The sequence below is a fragment of the Orycteropus afer genome, unplaced genomic scaffold (assembly GCF_000298275.1).
Source record: "Orycteropus afer afer isolate SDZICR_OR568_19922 unplaced genomic scaffold, OryAfe1.0 scaffold00610, whole genome shotgun sequence".
NCBI classification, from domain to species: Eukaryota; Metazoa; Chordata; class Mammalia; order Tubulidentata; family Orycteropodidae; genus Orycteropus; species Orycteropus afer.
In genome coordinates this window covers 761,524-780,651 of record NW_006922197.1, presented here as the reverse complement: position 1 = coordinate 780,651, position 19,128 = coordinate 761,524, and the positions used below count along the sequence as shown (strand labels likewise).

At 44.7% G+C, this 19,128-nt stretch overlaps 2 protein-coding genes across 2 annotated transcripts in view; both read right to left on the bottom strand.

Annotated features, from left to right (window-relative positions):
• The window catches only part of LOC103210421, a 606,668-nt gene that overhangs the window by 196,221 nt on the left and 391,319 nt on the right, over positions 1–19,128 (bottom strand).
• USP29 (ubiquitin specific peptidase 29) lies at positions 15,196–17,967 on the bottom strand. Its single transcript, XM_042783042.1, has one exon. It carries the CDS (start codon positions 17,965–17,967, stop codon positions 15,196–15,198), a length of 2,772 nt encoding a protein of 923 aa, XP_042638976.1.

Genomic DNA, 19,128 nt, shown 5'->3' with positions numbered 1-19,128 from the left:
ATGGAGTGGACTTTGACACTACTCTCAAACGTGAATGCTGGGATGAAGAAAGGTCTTACTCAGCTTTTACCTCTTTTCTGGCTCTTCTCACCTCCACCTCCTCCATGCCCAGTCTCAACCTTCCAGTGCCCCAGAAAACCTTAATGTCCCTATTACCCTATTCCCTTGTTCCCCAAAGGATTTGTTCTGGTAAGAAGAACTGTTAGGAGTCCTTGCTTATCTACTTAGGGGCTCATGTTTCCTTGTAGACGTTCTTACCCCAAAGGAATGTTCCTTCTAAGAGTAGTCAAGGACCTGCGAGCTGAGAATAAACAAACCACTGTCTAAGATGGGTGGGGTCCCTAAAGATTTTGAACCTCAACCCAATTTCAGAGCAGTTCACTTTGCTAATTCCATCACAGACTATTTGGAACTGCTCTTCAAGCCATTTTTTCTTTTAATTTCTGATTGAAACTTGGTTGGTTTTGAGTGGGGACAATTGTTTTGAAGGGTTAAATACCCATCATTTTTGCCAGAGGGTCATTCAACAAGTGTCCCTTTCAACAGATGTTTATAGAGTGGATATTATGTGCCATGTGCTAGTCTCAAGGGCAGCTTCATAGGAGTGTGACCTGTGTGTCACACAGGGCTGTGATCTAGAAGGGTCCCCACCTGGTTTAATGCTTGACCACTTAAAAATTATGAATAATGTTGGAACAAGTTGGAGAAGCTGTGTCTTTGACAGAATTATGATTATATGAACTGTATGAAGATAGTTCTTCCCTAGTGGGTTCAGGTGTACTCCAAGACAGAAGTGAAAAGCAGGAAGTAGCTTGAACCCAAAGGTTGAATGTGTCAACTGGCTCATTAAATGCCCCTTCTCTCCTCATCTTTCCACAGAGATTGTACCAATGAATTGTAGGCGCAATCGCACTAAGTTCACAGGGGAGCAATTGAAAATTCTCATCAACGCATTCAACCGCAAACCTTACCCAAATTATGCTGCCAGACAAAAACTTGCTTTAGAAATCAACATCGAAGAATCTAGAATCCAGGCAAGTTATAAGTTCTATTTCTTCAAGACTAGAAGTAGAAAGTGGGGTTGGGGGAACCACTAATTGAGCACATATTATGTGCCAGCATGCTAAAGGCTTTGTGTGGACAATGTTGACTGATACTCAGAATGAACTCACAAGAATGTTGTTCTTAGTGGTTGAAGGACCTTACAGGAGTGGGGAGGAAGTTTGTAGGTGCAGCTTCAGAGAAGAGGAAATGCTTTAACTAATTCTTAGGTGCACAATAAGTGCAAAGACTATTTTTTATGTTGAAAAGCACAATAATTATAGCAGATCATAATGTGAACATTGTTGGGGACCAGTTTGTGAAGGCACTACATCCAGTCTAAGAATTCTGATCTTGACTAAGTCCTGGTAGGATGCAGTCAATGTTGGTAATAATCCTAATGAAAGAGAAAGAATCATTCACTCTTAGTTGTTGTTGTTGTTGTTGTTTTTAATTTTTATTGTGACCTGGATGAAAGTTTGCAGAGCAAATTCATTTTCCATAGAGCAGTTCATACACATTTTGTTTCATACACTGAGTGCAATACCCACAATGTAACAGCTCTCTTCCCACTTCTTCCCTGTAGTTACCTCTTCCCTGTGTCCTTCTTTCCTATGCATTCTTGTCCCCTCAGCCATCTCCCTGTGCAAATACTGCCCTTCTATTCTCCCTTGTCATTCTAAGGCATGTGTCTACCTCGTGTAAATGTTCACGCTATATGCCTGTCTATTATTTGTCTGGAAGCTGTGGCAGTGAGTTCAATTCCAGGCCTTAAGGGTGCCTAGGGGCCGTAGTCTCGGGGATTTCACTAGGCCTAGGCTCTATCAGTCCAGCAAGCCTGGTCTTTTTTTGATTTTGAGTTTTGTTCCACATTGTTCTCTTAATTCACTCTTAGTTTGGGAGAAAGGCAAATGGTGGGGCTGAGATGGCAGCGACATATTTGATTCCATCACTTTCTTTTCCTCACTTAGATTTGGTTTCAGAATCGAAGAGCTAGACACCCAGTTCTGAAGGGACCAACACCAGAGAAGGCCTTAGAATCAAGCCAAGACCATGAACAAGATGACCCTGAAGAAAGGAGTCAAGGTTAATAGCCTGTGCCCGTCCTTTCTCCCAGTAGAGCCTCTTGGGCACCCAAGTGCCTCTTTGTAGTGGAGCCAACTGCTCCTTTCAGGTGGTAGATGAATGTGCCCTCCTGTCCAGGCTCTTTGGTGGCAAAAGGTTAAACGTGGTTTCTTTGCATTCTTCCTGGCCCTGTCCCTAGACCTTCTGAGACCTTCCACTGCTTACCTCCTGCCATCTCCTCTCCATATCCTCCTGCTGCTCTGGTACCTTCTGCCAGGATGGGCCTAAGAGGACCTCTCAGGGGGAGGGAACCATCCCATATATGATGGAGACATAGTCCATGCTTGAATTTGTAAACTGGCTCCTAAAATGTTCCTTTACCTCCAATCTACCTTATAGCCAGGCGCTGTCGCACCTGTTATAACTATTCTCAGTTACACACCCTCGTGGAGGCATTTGAGAACAACCCTTACCCTGGGATTGATTCCAGAGAACAACTTGCTAAAGAAATTGGGGTTCCAGAGTCAAGAGTCCAAGTAAGTGATAAAGACTTTGTTCACTCTGTTTTCTGGGGTTGGAGAAGAATGGGCAGGGAAGTCACATAACATAACATAAACATCTTGGGGTGTTTCTCAGCACATCAGGCACACGCCCCCACCAAGGCCTTGCATGAGTCCTTCTCTCTGTCTGGTACATTCTCTCACCTCTTTGTGGTCTTTGCTATCTCTGTCTCTATTTTTTAAAATAATATTTTATTATTGGGTTTTCAGAAGATTTACACAGCAGTTTAGGTTTTCATTCTACAATTTCTATAAAAATTGTTCAGCGCTATTGGTTCCGTTCTTCACAATGCATGGACACTCTCATTTCCATTCTGGTTATTCCATTTCTGTTAGTCTTGTTTCCCTGTCCCCTTTCTTTCTCATAGGAGCTCTTCCTTTCTCTCTTTCTCATGTTTGTTTTAAAGTAATTGTTGACTGTTTGGTGTAATATGGATGATTTTTTTAAAGAAGCACAGTGCTCATGAGTGATATTCTTTATTTTGTGATCCATCTGATGTGTATCTAAAAGGTGACCCTGAGCTAGTTTTAGTTCAAGGTTTAAAGAGTATCATAGGCCAGTAGTCTTGGGGAGTCCTCCAATCACAACCAGTCCATTAAGTCTGATTTTTATTTTTTCAGGAATTTGGGGTTCTAGCCACGTATGTCTCCCATTCTGTCAGGATCCATCTATAGTGGCCCTAAACCCAATGATTGATAGTGGCTGTCAGATACCGGACACCAGCTATTTCTTTTGGTCTCATGGTAGATGAGGCCTTGGTTGTTGTAGATCATTAGTCCTGTAGACGACTTTCCCTTCTATTTCACTTTCTGCTTTGATTAGAGCTGCATCCCTTGTGCTCTGAATTGTACCTGGCACATGGCATTCAAGAAGAATTTGAGTGAGTGAGTGAGTGAGTGAGTTCAAGAGCGACTATTAATTAGCTTTAATAAGAAGCACACACTTGACTAAAACCTTTGCATGTATTATATTCTTCTTCCTTTCTAATTATCATGTTGTGCTCAGACGCCATGAAGTTGATTCCAAATATAGTGACCCCATGTGACAGAGTAGAACTGTCCCACAGGGTTTTCCAGGCTGTGATCCTCACAGGAGCAGACTGTCAGTCCTTTTCCTCTGTGGAGTCACTGGGTGGGTTTGAACCATCAACCGTTCAGTTAGCAGCCACCCACCGAACCACTGTACCATCAGGGCTCCTTTGAAATGGATTAGGTGCTTAGAAGACGCCTGACAGAGGACGGAATCCAAGAAAGCATTCCATTCCGATGTTTCCTTCGGGTGGTGAGGACTCACTGAAAGACAGAGGAGGGTACGTGCTATAGAGTTGCATGTGAAAATGGCTCTTCTTCTCCTGACTGAGGAATGGATTTCATACTGGAGAAAGGGTATAAAGTTACATGATCAAATGTCATGAGAAGGAGGAGGAGTTTTGAAATTAGTTGTGTTTCAAATAAATTGGATGTGGATTTATATGAATGGGGCATGGGAGGCAGGGATAATGGAGAAAAAGAGAGAAGATGATGAAGATGTTTGGGTTAGTTTCTTCTGACACACCTCTTAGTGGACTCAACCTCCAACCTTTTTGGTTAGTAGCTGTGTGTGTTAACCTTTGTACCAGCCAGGGCCTCTACTACATATAGTATGTATGTGTGTGTGTATATATATATATAGTATACACACACACATATATGCACTGTATGTATGTGTGCGCGTGTGTATATATATACATCATACACATATATATATGTACACACACATACATACATATATGAACACACATACATATATACATATGTGCCCATCAACAGATGAATGGATCAATAAATAATGGTACATAAATTATGTATATATGTGTGTGTGCATAGATGTGTGTGTGTGTGTATGTATGTATATATATACACACACACACAGACACTTTATGTCCTATATTTTACTTACTTACACACTCATGCATTGATGGGTACATAGGTTGTTTCCATCTTTTTGCTATTGTGAATAGTGCTGGGATGAACATAGAGGTGCATGTCTGTTGGTGTCACAGCTAATAGATTCCTAGGACCTAATAGATAAATAGATAAGGGGTTCTGGTGTCATAATGCCTAAGGCATTTGACTGCTAACCAGAAGATTGGTGGTTCAAACCCACCAGCCACTCTGCAGAAATAAGACTGGGCAATCTACTTCTGTAAAGATTTACTGCCTTGGAAACCCAAAGAGGGGTCGCTATGAGTCGGGTCCGACTCAACGTCCCACAACAACAACAACAACAACAACAACAAGGAATATAGATATACACACACATACATATACATTATATATACATATATAACGTATATACATGTGTGTACATATATGTGTGTATATATATTCCTTAGCCATCGGAAAAATGCAAATACATTATATATACATATATATGCGTATGTGTGTGTTCAGGCAAAGGTAGTAATTAATTCTCTGTTGGGATGAAGAATGTCTTCCTAGAAGAGATTACTCTATCATCTGTCACAGAAGATGGACATTTTGACAGAGATGGAAAGAGAATCCAGAGGGAAGAGCTGGACTACAGGCCCGACACCTTAGGGACAGACCAGCCCTAATCATGAAGGGAGCATGGGGACTGTCAGTATACGAAGTCCATGATCAGATGTGAAAGGACTGGGTGCAAAAGGCAGAGTTTTGAACTTTATTTTCAGTTCTGGTAGAATGTCACAGAGGTCATACACATGTCAGTAACTCTCCTGGAATTAGATCTAAAATAAACAACCTCTCCTCTTCCTTAGTTGTTTTAATTACATCTCTTTGTTTTAACCACTTAGGTTTGGTTTCAGAATCGAAGATCTAGATTACTTGCTCAGATTCAAGAAGAACCTGATGAGGCCCTGGGACAAAGACAAGACAAGGTACAAGAGTATTTTAGGGCAGTAGTCTTGAGATAAGGAGCTCTGGTGGCACAGTGCCTGAGGCATTTGACTGCTAAGCAGAAGGTTGGAGGTTCAAATCCACCAGCTGCTCTGTGGAAGGAAGAGGGGGCAATGTACTTCCCTAAAGATTTACAGCTTGGGAAAAGCAATGGAGGCCGCTGTGGGTCAGCATCTCCTTGATGACAGTGGGTTTGGTTTTGGTTTTAGTCTTGAGGAGTTCTCTAATCTCAACCAGCCCATCAGGTCAGATTTTTTTTTTTTTTCCAGGAATTTGAGGTTTTACTCCATATATTTCTCCCATTTTATCAGGATCCATCTATAGGCCCTAAACAGAATGATTGGTGGTGGTAGTCGGACACTGGACACCATCTAGTTCTTCTGATCTCAGGGTAGATAAGGCCACAGTTGTTGTAGACCATCACTCCGGCAGATGACTTTGTACTTTGATTTCTCTTTCTGTTTTGATGGACGTTCTGGTGGCGTAGTGCCTAAGGCATTTGACTGCTATCTAGAAGGCTAGCGGTTCAACCCACCAACCACCGTTCAGAAGGAAGACTGGGCAATCTACTTCCAAAGTGATACTGCCTCGGAAACCCAACGAGGGGTTGCTATGAGTCAGATGTGACTTGATGGCAGTGAGTTTGGTTTTTTTTTTTCTTTTTTTCTGTTTTGGTTAGCGCTGTGTCCTCTGTTCTCTGAACTGTGCCTGGCAAATGACATTCTAAGAATTTGCGTGACTGAGTGGATGAGTTCGAGGTTATTATTAGCTTCAATAAGAGCTAGGCACTTGACTGAAATCTTTGCATATATTCTATTCTATCAAGAATATTCTCATTATCTCACGTTGTGGTTAGATGCCGTTAAGCCAATTGTGACTTACAGTGACCAGAGCAGAACTGCCCCACAGGGTTTTCCAGGCTGTCATCTTTACAGGGATAGAGCATCAGAGGAGTCACTGGGTTGGTTTGAACCATCAACCATTCCGTTAGCAGCCACCCACCGAACCGTTGTACCATCAGGGCTCCTTTGCAATGGATTGTTGTCGTTGTTGTTATGTGCCATCGAGTCGGACCCGACTCATAGCGACCCCTCCTTGGGTTTCCGAGGCAGTATCACTATGGAAGTAGATTGCCCCATCTTCCTTCCAAGGAGTGGCTGGTGGATTTGAACCGCCAGCCTTCTGGTTAGCAGTCAAGTGCCTTAGCTACTACGCTATGCAATGGATTAGGTACCTAGAAAATACTTGGTAGAGGAAGGAATCCAAGAAAGGCATTTAGAATGTTTCCTTTGGGTGATAAGGACAGTGAAAGACGGAGGAGGGCATGCGCTGTATAGTTGCACAGGAAAATGGCTCCTCTTCTCTGGACTGAAGAATGGAGTTCATACTGGAGAGAGGCTATGAAGTTACATGACAAAATGTAGAGGCAAAGGTTCAGAAAGGAGTTGTATTTAAAAACAAATTGGATGTGGTCTGGTTGTATTTACATGGATGGGGCCCGGGAGGCAGGGATGATGGAGAGAAAGAAAGAGAGGGGATGAGGAAGAGGTTTGGATTAGTTTCTTCCGAGGTCCCTCTTAGTGGACAGAAACCTCCAACCTTTTTGGTTAGTAGCTGTGTGTGCTAACCTTTGCACCAGCCAGGGCCTCCACTATATATAGTACATATGTATGTGTATATATATAAAATTTGCATTCCCACCAGCAATAGATGATGTCTCTGGTCTTTGTTCCATCTCAGAAATCTGAGTGTGAATGAAATGGTATGTCATTGTGGTTTGGCTTTGCATTTTTCTGATGGCTAAAGAATTCTTTATATATATATAAATATATACACATACTCATATATAAAGACACATACACACACATATATATAAAGAATACACACACACACATATATATAAAGAATATATATATATACACACACACACATATACACATATATATGGGAGCTCTGGTGATGTAATGCTGAAGGCATTTGATTGCTAACCAGAAAGTTGGCAGTTCAAACCTACCTGCCAGTCTCATCATGGGGAATAACTACCACCAGCTGCCCAGCCACTCAACCAGGCCCAGCCAAGCTGACACACAAACTGAACTACCACACCAGGTAAAAGAGTATTTTAGGTCAGTAGTCTTGAAGTCCTCCAATCACAATCAGTCCATGAAGTCTGACTTTTTTTCAGGAATTTGGGGTCCACTCCATATATTTCTCCCATTCTATCAGGATCCGTCTATAGTGGCCCTAAACAGAATGACTGGTAGTGGTAGCTGGACACCGGGCACCAGCTAGTTCTTCTGGTCTCAGGGTGGATGAGCCGTGTTTGCTGTAGACCATTAGTCCTGTAGATGATTTCTCCTTTGATGTCATTTTCCGTTTTGATTAGTGCTGTGTCCCTCTGAGTTGAGCCTGGCTCTGGCATTCAATGAGAATCTGAGCGAGTGAGTGAGTTCAAGAGTGACCGTTAGCTAGCTTTAATAAGAGCCAGGCACTCAACTGAAATCTTCACAGGCGTTATGTTCTTGACCTTTCTCATTATCTCATGTTGTGGTTGGGTGACTGTAAGTCGATTCTGACTCATAGCAACCCCAAGTGACGGAGTACAACTGCCCCACAGGGTTTCCAGGCTGTGATTCTCAGGGGCAGGTCACCAGTCCTTTTCCCCTGTGGAGTCACTGGGTTGGTTCGAACCATCACCGTTCAGTTAGCAGCCACCCACCGAACCGTTGCCCCACTGGGGCTCCTTTGAAATGGATTAGGTGCTTAGAAAACGCGTGACAGAGGACGGAATCCAAGAAAGCATTCCGATTGTTTCCTTTGGGTGGTGAGGACTCTGTGAAACACAGAGGAGGGTACGTGCTATAGAGTTGCACATGGAAATGGCTCCTCTTCTCCCAACAGAAGAATGGATTTCACTCTGGAGAAAGGATATAAAGTTACATGATCGAAATTCTTGAGGAGGAAGAATAGGGAAGAGCTAGGCTACAGCCATGATGCCTCAGGGAAAGACCAGCCCTAATAATGAAGGGGGTGTGGGGCTGTCAGGGTCTGAGGCCCATGAGCAGATGAGAAAGAACTGGGGTCAGGGGTCAAAGTCCGGAGCTTTATCTTCAGGTCTCGTAGAATGTCACACAAGTTGTCTACATGTCACTATTTTGGAACTAGACCTGAAATAAATGATGTCTCCCCTTTTTTAGTTCTTAAATCTCTCTTTTTCACCCACTTAGGTGTGGTTTCAAAACCAAGGATCTAGATCACCTGCTCAGATTAAAGAAGAACCTGATGAGGCCCTTGAAGGAAGACCAGACCAGGTACAAGACAACCTGATTGTTGTGCCCAATTTGGTTCAAAAGCTGAGCCTCTTTCTTGGGTAACCACTGCTTCCACAGGGTGAAACCAACTGCTCCTCTTGGGAGAGGGGTGGTTGATCAGGGTCCCTGGAGCCAGTGGGCTGGTCCAAATCCCTGGGGGCTTCTCCAAAGACTGGGACCCTTCTGAGGAGTGTACCGCCCACTCTTTTGCAGCTGGGTTCCAGCAACCCATTTGGGGCACCTCTTCTAGGGCCGAGGACAGTGCCTACTGATGATGTGTGCTGTTGAGTCGAGTCAATTTTAAGTCACGGCAACTCCCTGTGATAATAGAACTACTCCATAGCGTTTTCTAGGCCCTAATCTTTACGGAGCAAATCACCAGGTCTGTCTCCGGCAGAGCTGCTGGATGAGTACAAACTACCCCCTTCCAGTTAGCAGTGGTGCCTGGTCCACAGTAAATTCTCAGTGAACCTTGTCGAAGGTGTGATTGACTGAACGGGGTAAAGAACCCTCAGGCATGTGCTGCCTGAGACAGGCTCTTTCTCAGTAGAAGTCAGCAGCTTCCATATTGGATTGGATAGAGGGGGAAGTGTTCACTTGTCTGCATATAAACTGGCCTCTTACATTTTTCTTTCTCCCAATCTTTCCTCCTTAGGAATAGAAGCTGCCCACACTAGTGCCTGTATTTCTCTGGGTCCAGAATGGGTAGCGTAGAAACAAATCCGGTGTAGGTGATGTCATTACTATGGTAACCAAGTCCGTCTCCACTCTTCCCAAGAGTGTCCTCCTCCCCTAGGACTTCAAGCTGAGCCTTCTGTAAATGGTGACAGAACCTAGGCAGGCAGATGCACGTGCTAGACACACTTCCAGCCCCGCTGAGCCACCTGTGTCTGGAGTTCAGGAGAGCTGGAAGACAGCAAAAAAAGAAAAAAAAAAGAATGCATACCATTTTTTGTCATCACTGATTTAGAACAAAAGTCATGGATATTAAGACCTTTAAGCAAGTGTTGGATGAGGAACAAGATATTGTCTCAAGGAAACCTCCCTCACAGATGACTTACTAATTACCAAATGACAGCGCCATTGACCAACTTGGACGACCACCATCTGGCTAACCAACAACAGCACACACTGACATGAGGTACCTCCTGAGAGGACGCACCAAGGAGGAAACAAGATCACCCCTGCTGTTTCACCGTCAAAGTGCGGATGCTGACCTTAACCAGGAGGAAACACTAGACAAATGCTAACCGAGGGACACTACAAAGAAACAGCAATGGAGAGAAAGCAAATCCACTCAGGAAGTGTTGAGAAAGGGAGACGTTGCCTTCTGTGTGCAGTCACCTGCTTATGCCTACACCCTCTCTCCAAAGACGCTCCAAAAAAACAAAAATTTTAAAAAAGGAAAATTGCAGAAGAGTGGGAGAAAGAACAATTTTCCATTGTAATCCTGAATTTTAAAAATCATCCAATGGGTTATTTAAAGTTTTTTAAACTCACTTTTAGAGGTGGTGCTCAAATGCAACATGAAGTAAGAATGCAGATCCCAAAAGACTATTTGTCCTGAGTGACTCTGTTGACATAAATTTTAAAACTAAGCAAAACTAGTCCCCAGTATTAGAAGTCAGGCTACGGGCAGGCCTTGCCCGGAGGTGGGAGTAGGAACTGTGAGGGCCCGGAGCAGTTCTGGGCGGTGGCTGGTTCTCGCACCTTCTGTGGCAATCCGTGAAATTTCAGCAAACCGTACCCTGCTCATTTGTGCTACATCTTCTGTTACATCAATAAACACAAATGTTTACTAAAGAGCCTCTCGCTGCGTTTTTATCAGGCATCAGGGCTGAGGTTACGGTGAGGTGAACCGTGCAGGAACTGTACTGAAAGTTTTGATCATTTATTCATCAGGGACTTTTTCCCCATTCACTTTGATGTTTTAAATATTACTTCAGTCACTGAGCTGTTTTTCCTTCGATATCCCTGACACTTTGTACCCAACGCAAGCGCCTCATTCACCTCACTGTAGTCTTAGTTCTGAATTTCAACACAGCGCCATCTTCTGGCAAGGAGCGCAGGTGGCACAAAGGTTAAAAACTCTGCTGCCGACTGAAAGGTTGGTGGTTCGAACCCACCCAGTAACTCTGCTTCCATAAAGCCACAAAGGAGATATTCATAAAACGTTTTCAACCAAAACTAAATGACGGAATTAAACTCAGTTCTCGCTGAATTAAACTGTTCTCTTATTTGTCCGCCTGCCTGGGATGCCACGTTTGCTTAGCTGCAGAGTCTGAAAAACCGCCCACAAGCTCCTGTTATCTGGGCACGTTGATAAAGCAAAAAACCAAACTCACTGCCATTGAGGCGATTCTGACTCTCAGCAACCCCCACTGGGTTTCCAAGGATGCCGTAGTGCCTAAGGCACTTGACTGCTAACCAGAAGGCTGGCGGTTCAAATCCACCAGCCACTCCTCAGAAGGAAGGTTGGGCAATCGACTTCCGTAGTGGTATCGCCTCGGAGACCCAAGGAGGGGTCGCTGAGTTGAATCCACTTGACGGCCCACAAAACAACAAACCTTTACGGGGGCAGGCTGCCTTATCCTTTTCCCACGGGCAGCCACCGGGCTCAAACCACCAACCTTTTCATTCGCAGCCAAATGCCTTCACCACATCACCAGAGCTCTTTGGGCATATCAACAGAAGCCATAAAAACTAATAAGTAATTTCTCTCTCTGGTCCAGCCAGGATGTAAAGGAAATACACTCTTAGGAAGGGAATCTTAACACAGATGTCTTCTGTACAAACTGGGCTAAGAAATATTTCCTCACACCAAGGATGTAATAAAAAGAATTGTTTTAGGTCTCGGAGCCAGACTTATCTAAATTTCCCAGACAACTTAAAGGGTTTCTGTTTAACAAGCTGTCTTAGAGAAATGAGATCCTGGCACCAAGATGTTTTTCACAAATTCTGACACATCTGATTAAAGCTTTTAAACATCCACCAGTGACGTCTTAGGGTCCCACCTGAGGAATGTATTCAAAGCCTCTGTAGTTAGTTCCTGAAATAAACCACTGTGAGCACCGTGCCACTAAAGCTTGAATGCAAACAGTGTAAAGGAGAAATTCATTATGCCTTTTTGACTGAGTCTGAATAATGGAATTTCACACAGTTCTTGCTGAACTAAACTGTTTTCTAGGATCTGCCAGCCTGGGAATCTGTTGAGCTGAAAAGCCCGTCCCCCCACCCCCCACCCCAAGCTCCTGTTAGCCGGCTGTGTTCATTACTGAAGCAATAACACTAAGAAGTGGTATTTCTCTCTCTACTCAAGCCACGATGTGAAGGAAATACACTGTAAGGAAGGGATCTCAACACACGAGTCCTTTGTACAAAGTCGGCCAAAGAAATATTTGTTCATGACAAAGATGTGTAAAAGAGGATTGCTTGAAGGGGTTTGGAGCAGCCTTTTCTAAAGTTTCCCAGACCCCTTGAAAGTTTTGTTTAACAATCTGTGTCTGGGAAACATAATCCTGACCCCACCAAGAGTTTATACCCACTCCTGAGATAAAGCTGTGTGAACGTCCATCAGAACGTTTTCTGATCCCACCTGGAAGCTGTTTGAGAATTGGAAGCTCTGTAATTAGGTCCTGAAATAACTCCCTGTGAGGTTCTGCACGCAATTATCCAATAGAGTCTATTCCCCGCCCCTAACCCATCCTCCTTGTGACCTCACCAAAGACCAGCCAATCAAACCGCTGTATTATCACTGCTGCGTTCCTCAGACTCTGTGTGTTTCAGCTGCAAGTTGTTCGTGGAAGCCGTCAGTTCTCGTCTAGGTGGGCTGGTGCTTTCCCACATCCAGATGTTAAGTTTCTGAATAAACCCTCGTAATTGCATTTTTGGCAGGAGCTCTGGTAGCGTAGTGCCTAAAGCACTTGACTGCTAACCAGAAGGCTGGTGATTCAAACCCACCAGCCCGTCCTCGGAAGGAAGTTTGGGCAATCTACTTCCATAGTGATACTGCCTCCGCAACCCAAGGAGGGGTTGCTAGGAGTCGGGTCTGACTCGACGGCCCATAACAACAATTGCATTTTCACGGACCGTGTGGGTTTTCTCTCTCTCCGATACTCAGCAAGCCGTAGAAGCCTAACCCTTCCTCCCTGGGACTTCACCGAGGGCTGGGTTATCACTTCCTTGTCCCCTGCACCGTCTCTGTTTCAAGTTCTTCAGCTGGGGGCACCAGTGCCCACTTATGGGGGCTGCTGTCTCCCTGCATCTCATTTTAAGGACTGAGTGGGTTTTTTCACTACAACACAGCCAAGAAAACCCTATGGGGCATTCTACTCTGTTGCAAGAAGTCACTACTAGCACCCCAAAGCCACATCCCCTGGAAGGAAAACCAATGAAATTGCCTGAATCACCCCCACCTGGCCAGGGAACCTGCCATTGGGGGCCCCGCCTCCATGTGCCTCTCACTCGTTCCACCTCCACAGTCGCCTGAGCACCACGTCACGTGGGGCTGCGAGGGTAAGGCTCCCTGCAGTGCCCACCTCAAGGAACACGGGAGAGTAAATAAACGAGACACCAGCAGAAGGTGTCTTAAGAGCCGGGAAGAACCGGCCGAAGTGACCATCGCTGTGGCCGCTTAGCCACCCAAGTGCAACGTGGAGAACCTTCACCTGAAAGTGAACTTTGGACGTCACAGGCCAAAAGACACCCGCCCGGCACCCCCACTAAAGCTAATTAACTTTAAAAAAAAAAAAAGAAACCTCACTGCCCACGAGTCAACTTCATTCATAGTGACCCCTGCTTGGGTTTCCAAGGCCGTATCACTACGGAAGCAGATTGCCAATCAGCCTTAGGAGGGGAGGCCGGCGGCTTTGAACTGCCAGCCTTCTGGTTAGCAGTCAAATGCCTCAGGCACCACGCCACCAAAGCTTGAATGCAAACACTTTCCATATCATCCGATGTACACGCGTAACGTCTTGGTTTCTAAGTGTATAAAAATGGAAGTGACCTGTTGTTCGCGGAACTCGATCTGAGGTGATCCCCCCAGTTCCTTGCTGGTGCCACCTAGTGCTCTGCACAGGGATAGCATAAGAAGCATTTTAACAACGCCTTTATTTGCAAGTCACCGCCACAACATTTTGTACAAAGTGCATTTCCCACATAATCCTGTGGCTGTGCCCTGCAATACCTGGAAGGATTGCAAATACAGTCCACTACTAATTAGCAAATTTTGCCAGCAACCACTCACTGGCTAGTCAATGGTACGTACCATTGAAGGCTAATCAATTGTACATCAACTGGCTGTGTTGTTACTGAATTTACAAAAGAAAGGCATGAGTGAATACAAGAAATACCAAACTATCATTAACATCCCGTGTGCAACATAAGCAGTTGATATATTCCACCACCACCAGGTGCCACAGAGTCAACTCTAACTCATGGCAACCCATGCATGTCAGAGTACAACTGGACTCCGTAGGGTTATATTTTTTTACAATTTTATATTATACACTCCAAAGCGTTAGCCAGCACCACTGCCACATTTACAACTCAGTGATCTTGATTACATTTTTCATGTTATGATACCATTACTTCTATCTTTTTCCAAAATATCCCACCACCATTAATACAAACTCAGTGCCCCAAAAATAAATGCCCCACTTCCCTCTCCTCCCCCCGCACTCTGGTAACCATGAGTACTCTTGACTCTGTCCATTTGCTTAGTTCGTGAGTTCATACAGTATTTGTCCTTTTATGTCCACAGGATTTTCAAGGGTTTGTTGTTTCAAAGTAGATCCAGGCCTTGGTTCCAAGGCCACTCTGGGCAGATGGGAGCCAACCTCCTGGTTGGGAGCTGAGCACGTGGACTGTTTGCACTACCCAGGGACTCCAATTCACATATGTCAGCAAAACACTCCAGGGTGCACACTAGAGCAGTGTTCACAAGTTTCAGAATGCCCATCAGGCGGGTGGGTCTCACATTCGCCATTCTGTTTCAGTAGGTCTAATGGCTTCCCCACTAACGCTGACCTTGCTTGTTCAGAAACATTTCAAAACCAGTACCTCTGACACGAGAAGCACCATTTGAGTCTTGGAGAGAAGGGCACTTGCCACCCCAAGCTGTGGGACAGAGGTGCCTGCAGCAAGGTTGGAATAAACATTTCCCATACGAAGTGTGTCTATGTGAGCTTTGGTCCTGGGCTGCTTGTCTCCATCTCTGAGTAGAGTTCAGAATTTTCCTTTCATGGCGGAAGTGGTCACGAGTGAGGCCTTCAAGAAGATACATTCAAAGAGTGTTCCTCTCACTCCATCTGAAGGACGCTCTCCAAGGACTCCGTGTTCGGTGACTGGGAAGTCTCTGCTCTTCTCAACAGCTCCTTGAAGATGTCATTGTGCATGTAGAAGAAGATGTACCCGCTGTGGCTCCTGGCCTTCTGCACTGTGGCCTCTTCGATCGGCAAGACCCAGAGGTCACTGAACATGAACCAGGCCTGCTTCACAAAGTCAAAGACGTCGCTGACATAGTGACCTGTGTCTAGGGACTTCCCCTTATGGCTGACGACACTGATGAGCCTGTAGGCATGAGGAGGGTCCTTCACTGTGGCATTGCCTCCTGGTTCCCTGGCTCCAGTTTCCATGTTCTCCATACCTGAGATGTCTTTGTTTCCAGGGTTCTCACCAGAACCCAATGCTCTGGGGGAATTCAGGCTAGCCTCCTGCCGATCTGACTCTGTAGCACTGCTGAGGTCCTCTGTGTGTTCCTGGGCGTGTGGCTTCCTGAGGCTTTGAGGGGGTACCTGTTGAACGACTTCCTTGGAGATCCTCTTCCTATCACACTGCTGGAGCTGCTCAACTGTTCCTTGAGATCCTTCTAGAATCCTATTTTCTTTATTCTCATGAAGATCTCCAGTAGATTGAGTGATTCTATCAGAATCTACCTTTTTAGATGTGTTGTTTGTCTCGTGTGTCTTCAGTTCTGGGCTTTCAGTCATCTCTTGAAGAACAGCTTCTATAAGACTTGAGAACAGGCTGCTAATGGGTTGATCTCCAAAGTCACAGATCATTGAAAGAGAATTGTCCTCCTGACCAATCATTAAGTCAGCTGCTGGCTGGTCTTTCTCACTGGCTGCCCCATCTCTTGGGTGAAACAAGCCAGACTCTGTTGTATTTAATTTGGAGCCATTTCCTTGATCTCTCTGCTGCTGTTCTTGGCTTGACTCTTCAGAGAGTCTCTGGCATTTTTGTGGTTCAATGTCCTTGTTTGGGCCAATCTGTGGAACCAGGGAATCTTTGGACACTGATGACAACATCACTGGAGAGGCCCATGTGATGGGCCCAGGAATCATGCCTTCAGACCCTCTCAGGACTTGCAAGTCCTCAATATATGCGTTGCTGCCCAAAGGAAAAGGTGGTTTGGTGTTTTCATTGCAATGGGAGGATAACCTTAAATATTTGGGAATATCAACTTCCTGGTCGTCCTTCACAGGCAACAAAATATCATTAAAGATATAGCGTTTCAGATGAACAATAAGGACCCTGGGTAACCTGCTGAATGTGTGCATTGCAACAGAACACTTGTGCTCACATTTCTCACACTTATGCTCAAGTTCTTCTGCTCCAAAGAAAAGATCAAAAGAATATTGAATGGACAAAGGCAGCGGCTGTGTTTCTTGGGAAAGGTTGATGGAGAGATAATTGCTCAGTTCTGTCTTGCAAACAACCTCACCACAGGCTTTACAGATGATGGAGCGCTGTAACTCAAACTCAAAATTTGCGACCACAGGACAAATAAACACTTTGGTGGCAGCATTAGCAGCAGGAATCTGTGGGTGAGAAATTTCACCAGTTGCCCTCTCTGTCTTCCAAGTGATGTTTAGTTTTGCCATGTCTTCTTTCATCTGATCTAAACATTGGCTTAAAAACTCATGAGCATCGTTCTCCATGTTGCTGGAGAATATTGCTGCCACTGCAGAAACAGAGTTTTTAACATCCACAAGCAACTCTACCTTGGTCTCTAAGTTACAAAGATCCTTCAAAACAAGCAACTTGCTCAAGCTCATGATAAGAGCATCTAAGGGAACATTCTCCCATGGGATTCCTTGGTTGAGTAAGTCATCAGCAAATGATGGAACTGCAAATAATGATTGTAAAATCACATTCATGTAACAGGTATTTCCCAGGTTGGGGAAGCCCTGCAGTTGTTGCTCTTGGTAAGAGTTAACAGGTACCTGGGGTTCCTTTAGTCCTGGCTCATTTGGGCTACTTCTTTTGATGGAGATATGCTGGGTTGAAAGAACATTTTCACCTAGGTCTGGATTTCCAGGAGAGCTGCTGTTGAATGGATGTCCATGTTCTGATTTAATATAGTCTTCTACATCTTCTAAACTCAATGGTTCCATTCCATTGCTTCTGACACACTTTAAGCGATCTGCCTTGGATTTCTTCTTATTCTTTCTTGCTTTTAGTACAGGGTTATTCTCTTTCAGCAAGTCCTCATGCATCTCTAGATTAGATGAGAGCATTCTTTTCCTCTTGCCACATGGATTTTCCAATAACCCTGCCCTGACGAGAGTGGATGATCTGGACATTAACGAAGGTGTTTCCTGAAGGACAGATGTCCCACTTCTGTTTCCTAGACTAAAGGATCCATTACTTGGCTTGTTACCAACTTTTTGAAAGGAGACTTTGTTGCTTTTCTCCTGTGTTGTCCCACTGCCAAGGACACCCTGATCACGGTCAAGTTTCATTGTTGGTTGAGATGTCTTTTGATGAACTCTGTCCAGAAATTTCTCCAACTTCTCAGCATCTCTGCAGGATAATTTGTTAATGAGCAAGGAGCGATTGTCTTGGAAAGTTAAAAGCAGTCTGTTTTGTTCTGTACCAGAATATCTAAGGACCATTCTTGTCATATCATTTAGATGGAAAACCCTTGTAGACATTCCAGAGTTGAAAATGATGACCAGTCTACTATCCTCTTCTCTTTCCACCATTTGAATCAATGCTTCTTTCTGGCTGCTCCTACCAGTCCTTTTGCTCCAAGTTTGGACAAACCCATGTGCCTCTGGAGTAGCCATCTTTCTTTACAATCAAATGCAGGCAACCTAAAGAAAACAAACACACATACACAAGCTTTAGCCAAAAATGTATTATCATTGATGTTTTATGGAAAGAGTCCACAAAATAATAATTTGAGGAGCCCTGGTGGTGCAGTGGATAAGCAGTTGTGTAATTTTACAGGGACCCTACATGTTCAATTATTTAAAATCTTACCCCAGCCTCCCTGTCTTAGTCTGGGTGTAAGAATGCCCAGGTCTGTTTTGCTGTTGCTGGATCCAATGTGTCCAAGATGTAATCTCCTCAAACCCTCAACAACTTCTCCCCAAGCTATCCTGACCACCTTCTGCTCTACCAACAACTGTGTGAGGACCACTTGACTTGCCAAGCAGCCCAAAAGTTTGGCTTCACCCTGGAGTCCTGAGTTTTGAAGGGAAGAATATAGAAGTGGACTAAACTCCAACTAGTACAAGAATTTCCATGAAAACACCAAAGGGTCTGGCAGCGATCCTGCTGGAACAGACAGTTGGATATTGCTGAGTGGTGTTAGGACCTAAGGATTAACCTAAAAATCAGCCTTGCTAGCCAAGGACTGAGGCGCTCTGGTGGCGTAGTGCCTAAGGCATTTGACTGCTAACCAGAAGGCTGGCAGTCCAGACTCACCAGCCACTCCTCTGAAGGAAGGTTAGGCCATTGACTTCCATAGTGATACTGCCTCAGAAACTCAAGGAGGGGTTGCTATGAGTTGGATCCTACTCGACGGCAGTGAGTTTGGTTTTGGTTAGCCAAGGACTGCACGGAGGACTGCTCTGGTGGCTGGTGAATAAAGGGGGAAGCAGCGAAGAGGAAGGTGGGCTGAGCTGTGGACTTTTGCCTGTCTGGAGGGCGTAGCCATTTTGAATGTTTACAAATGGTTTGACCATTGTGGATATTTAAAGGGACAGCATTCTCCCAGATTCCAGGGACTTAAGAATAGGCTCCACTTGCCAGAAACCGCAAGGACGTTCTGGATGCCAATGACTGGAAAGGTGCAGTATTTCCCTTGGTACTCTTTTACTCCACACCCTCTTGGTGAACACAGGTACAGCCAACCCTCACTCCCACTCACGTTCTGGGGTGGCAGGAATTCCATCCTAGTCTGTGTGCTCAGATGGAGCCTGCCCAGATTTTTTTCTTTTTTT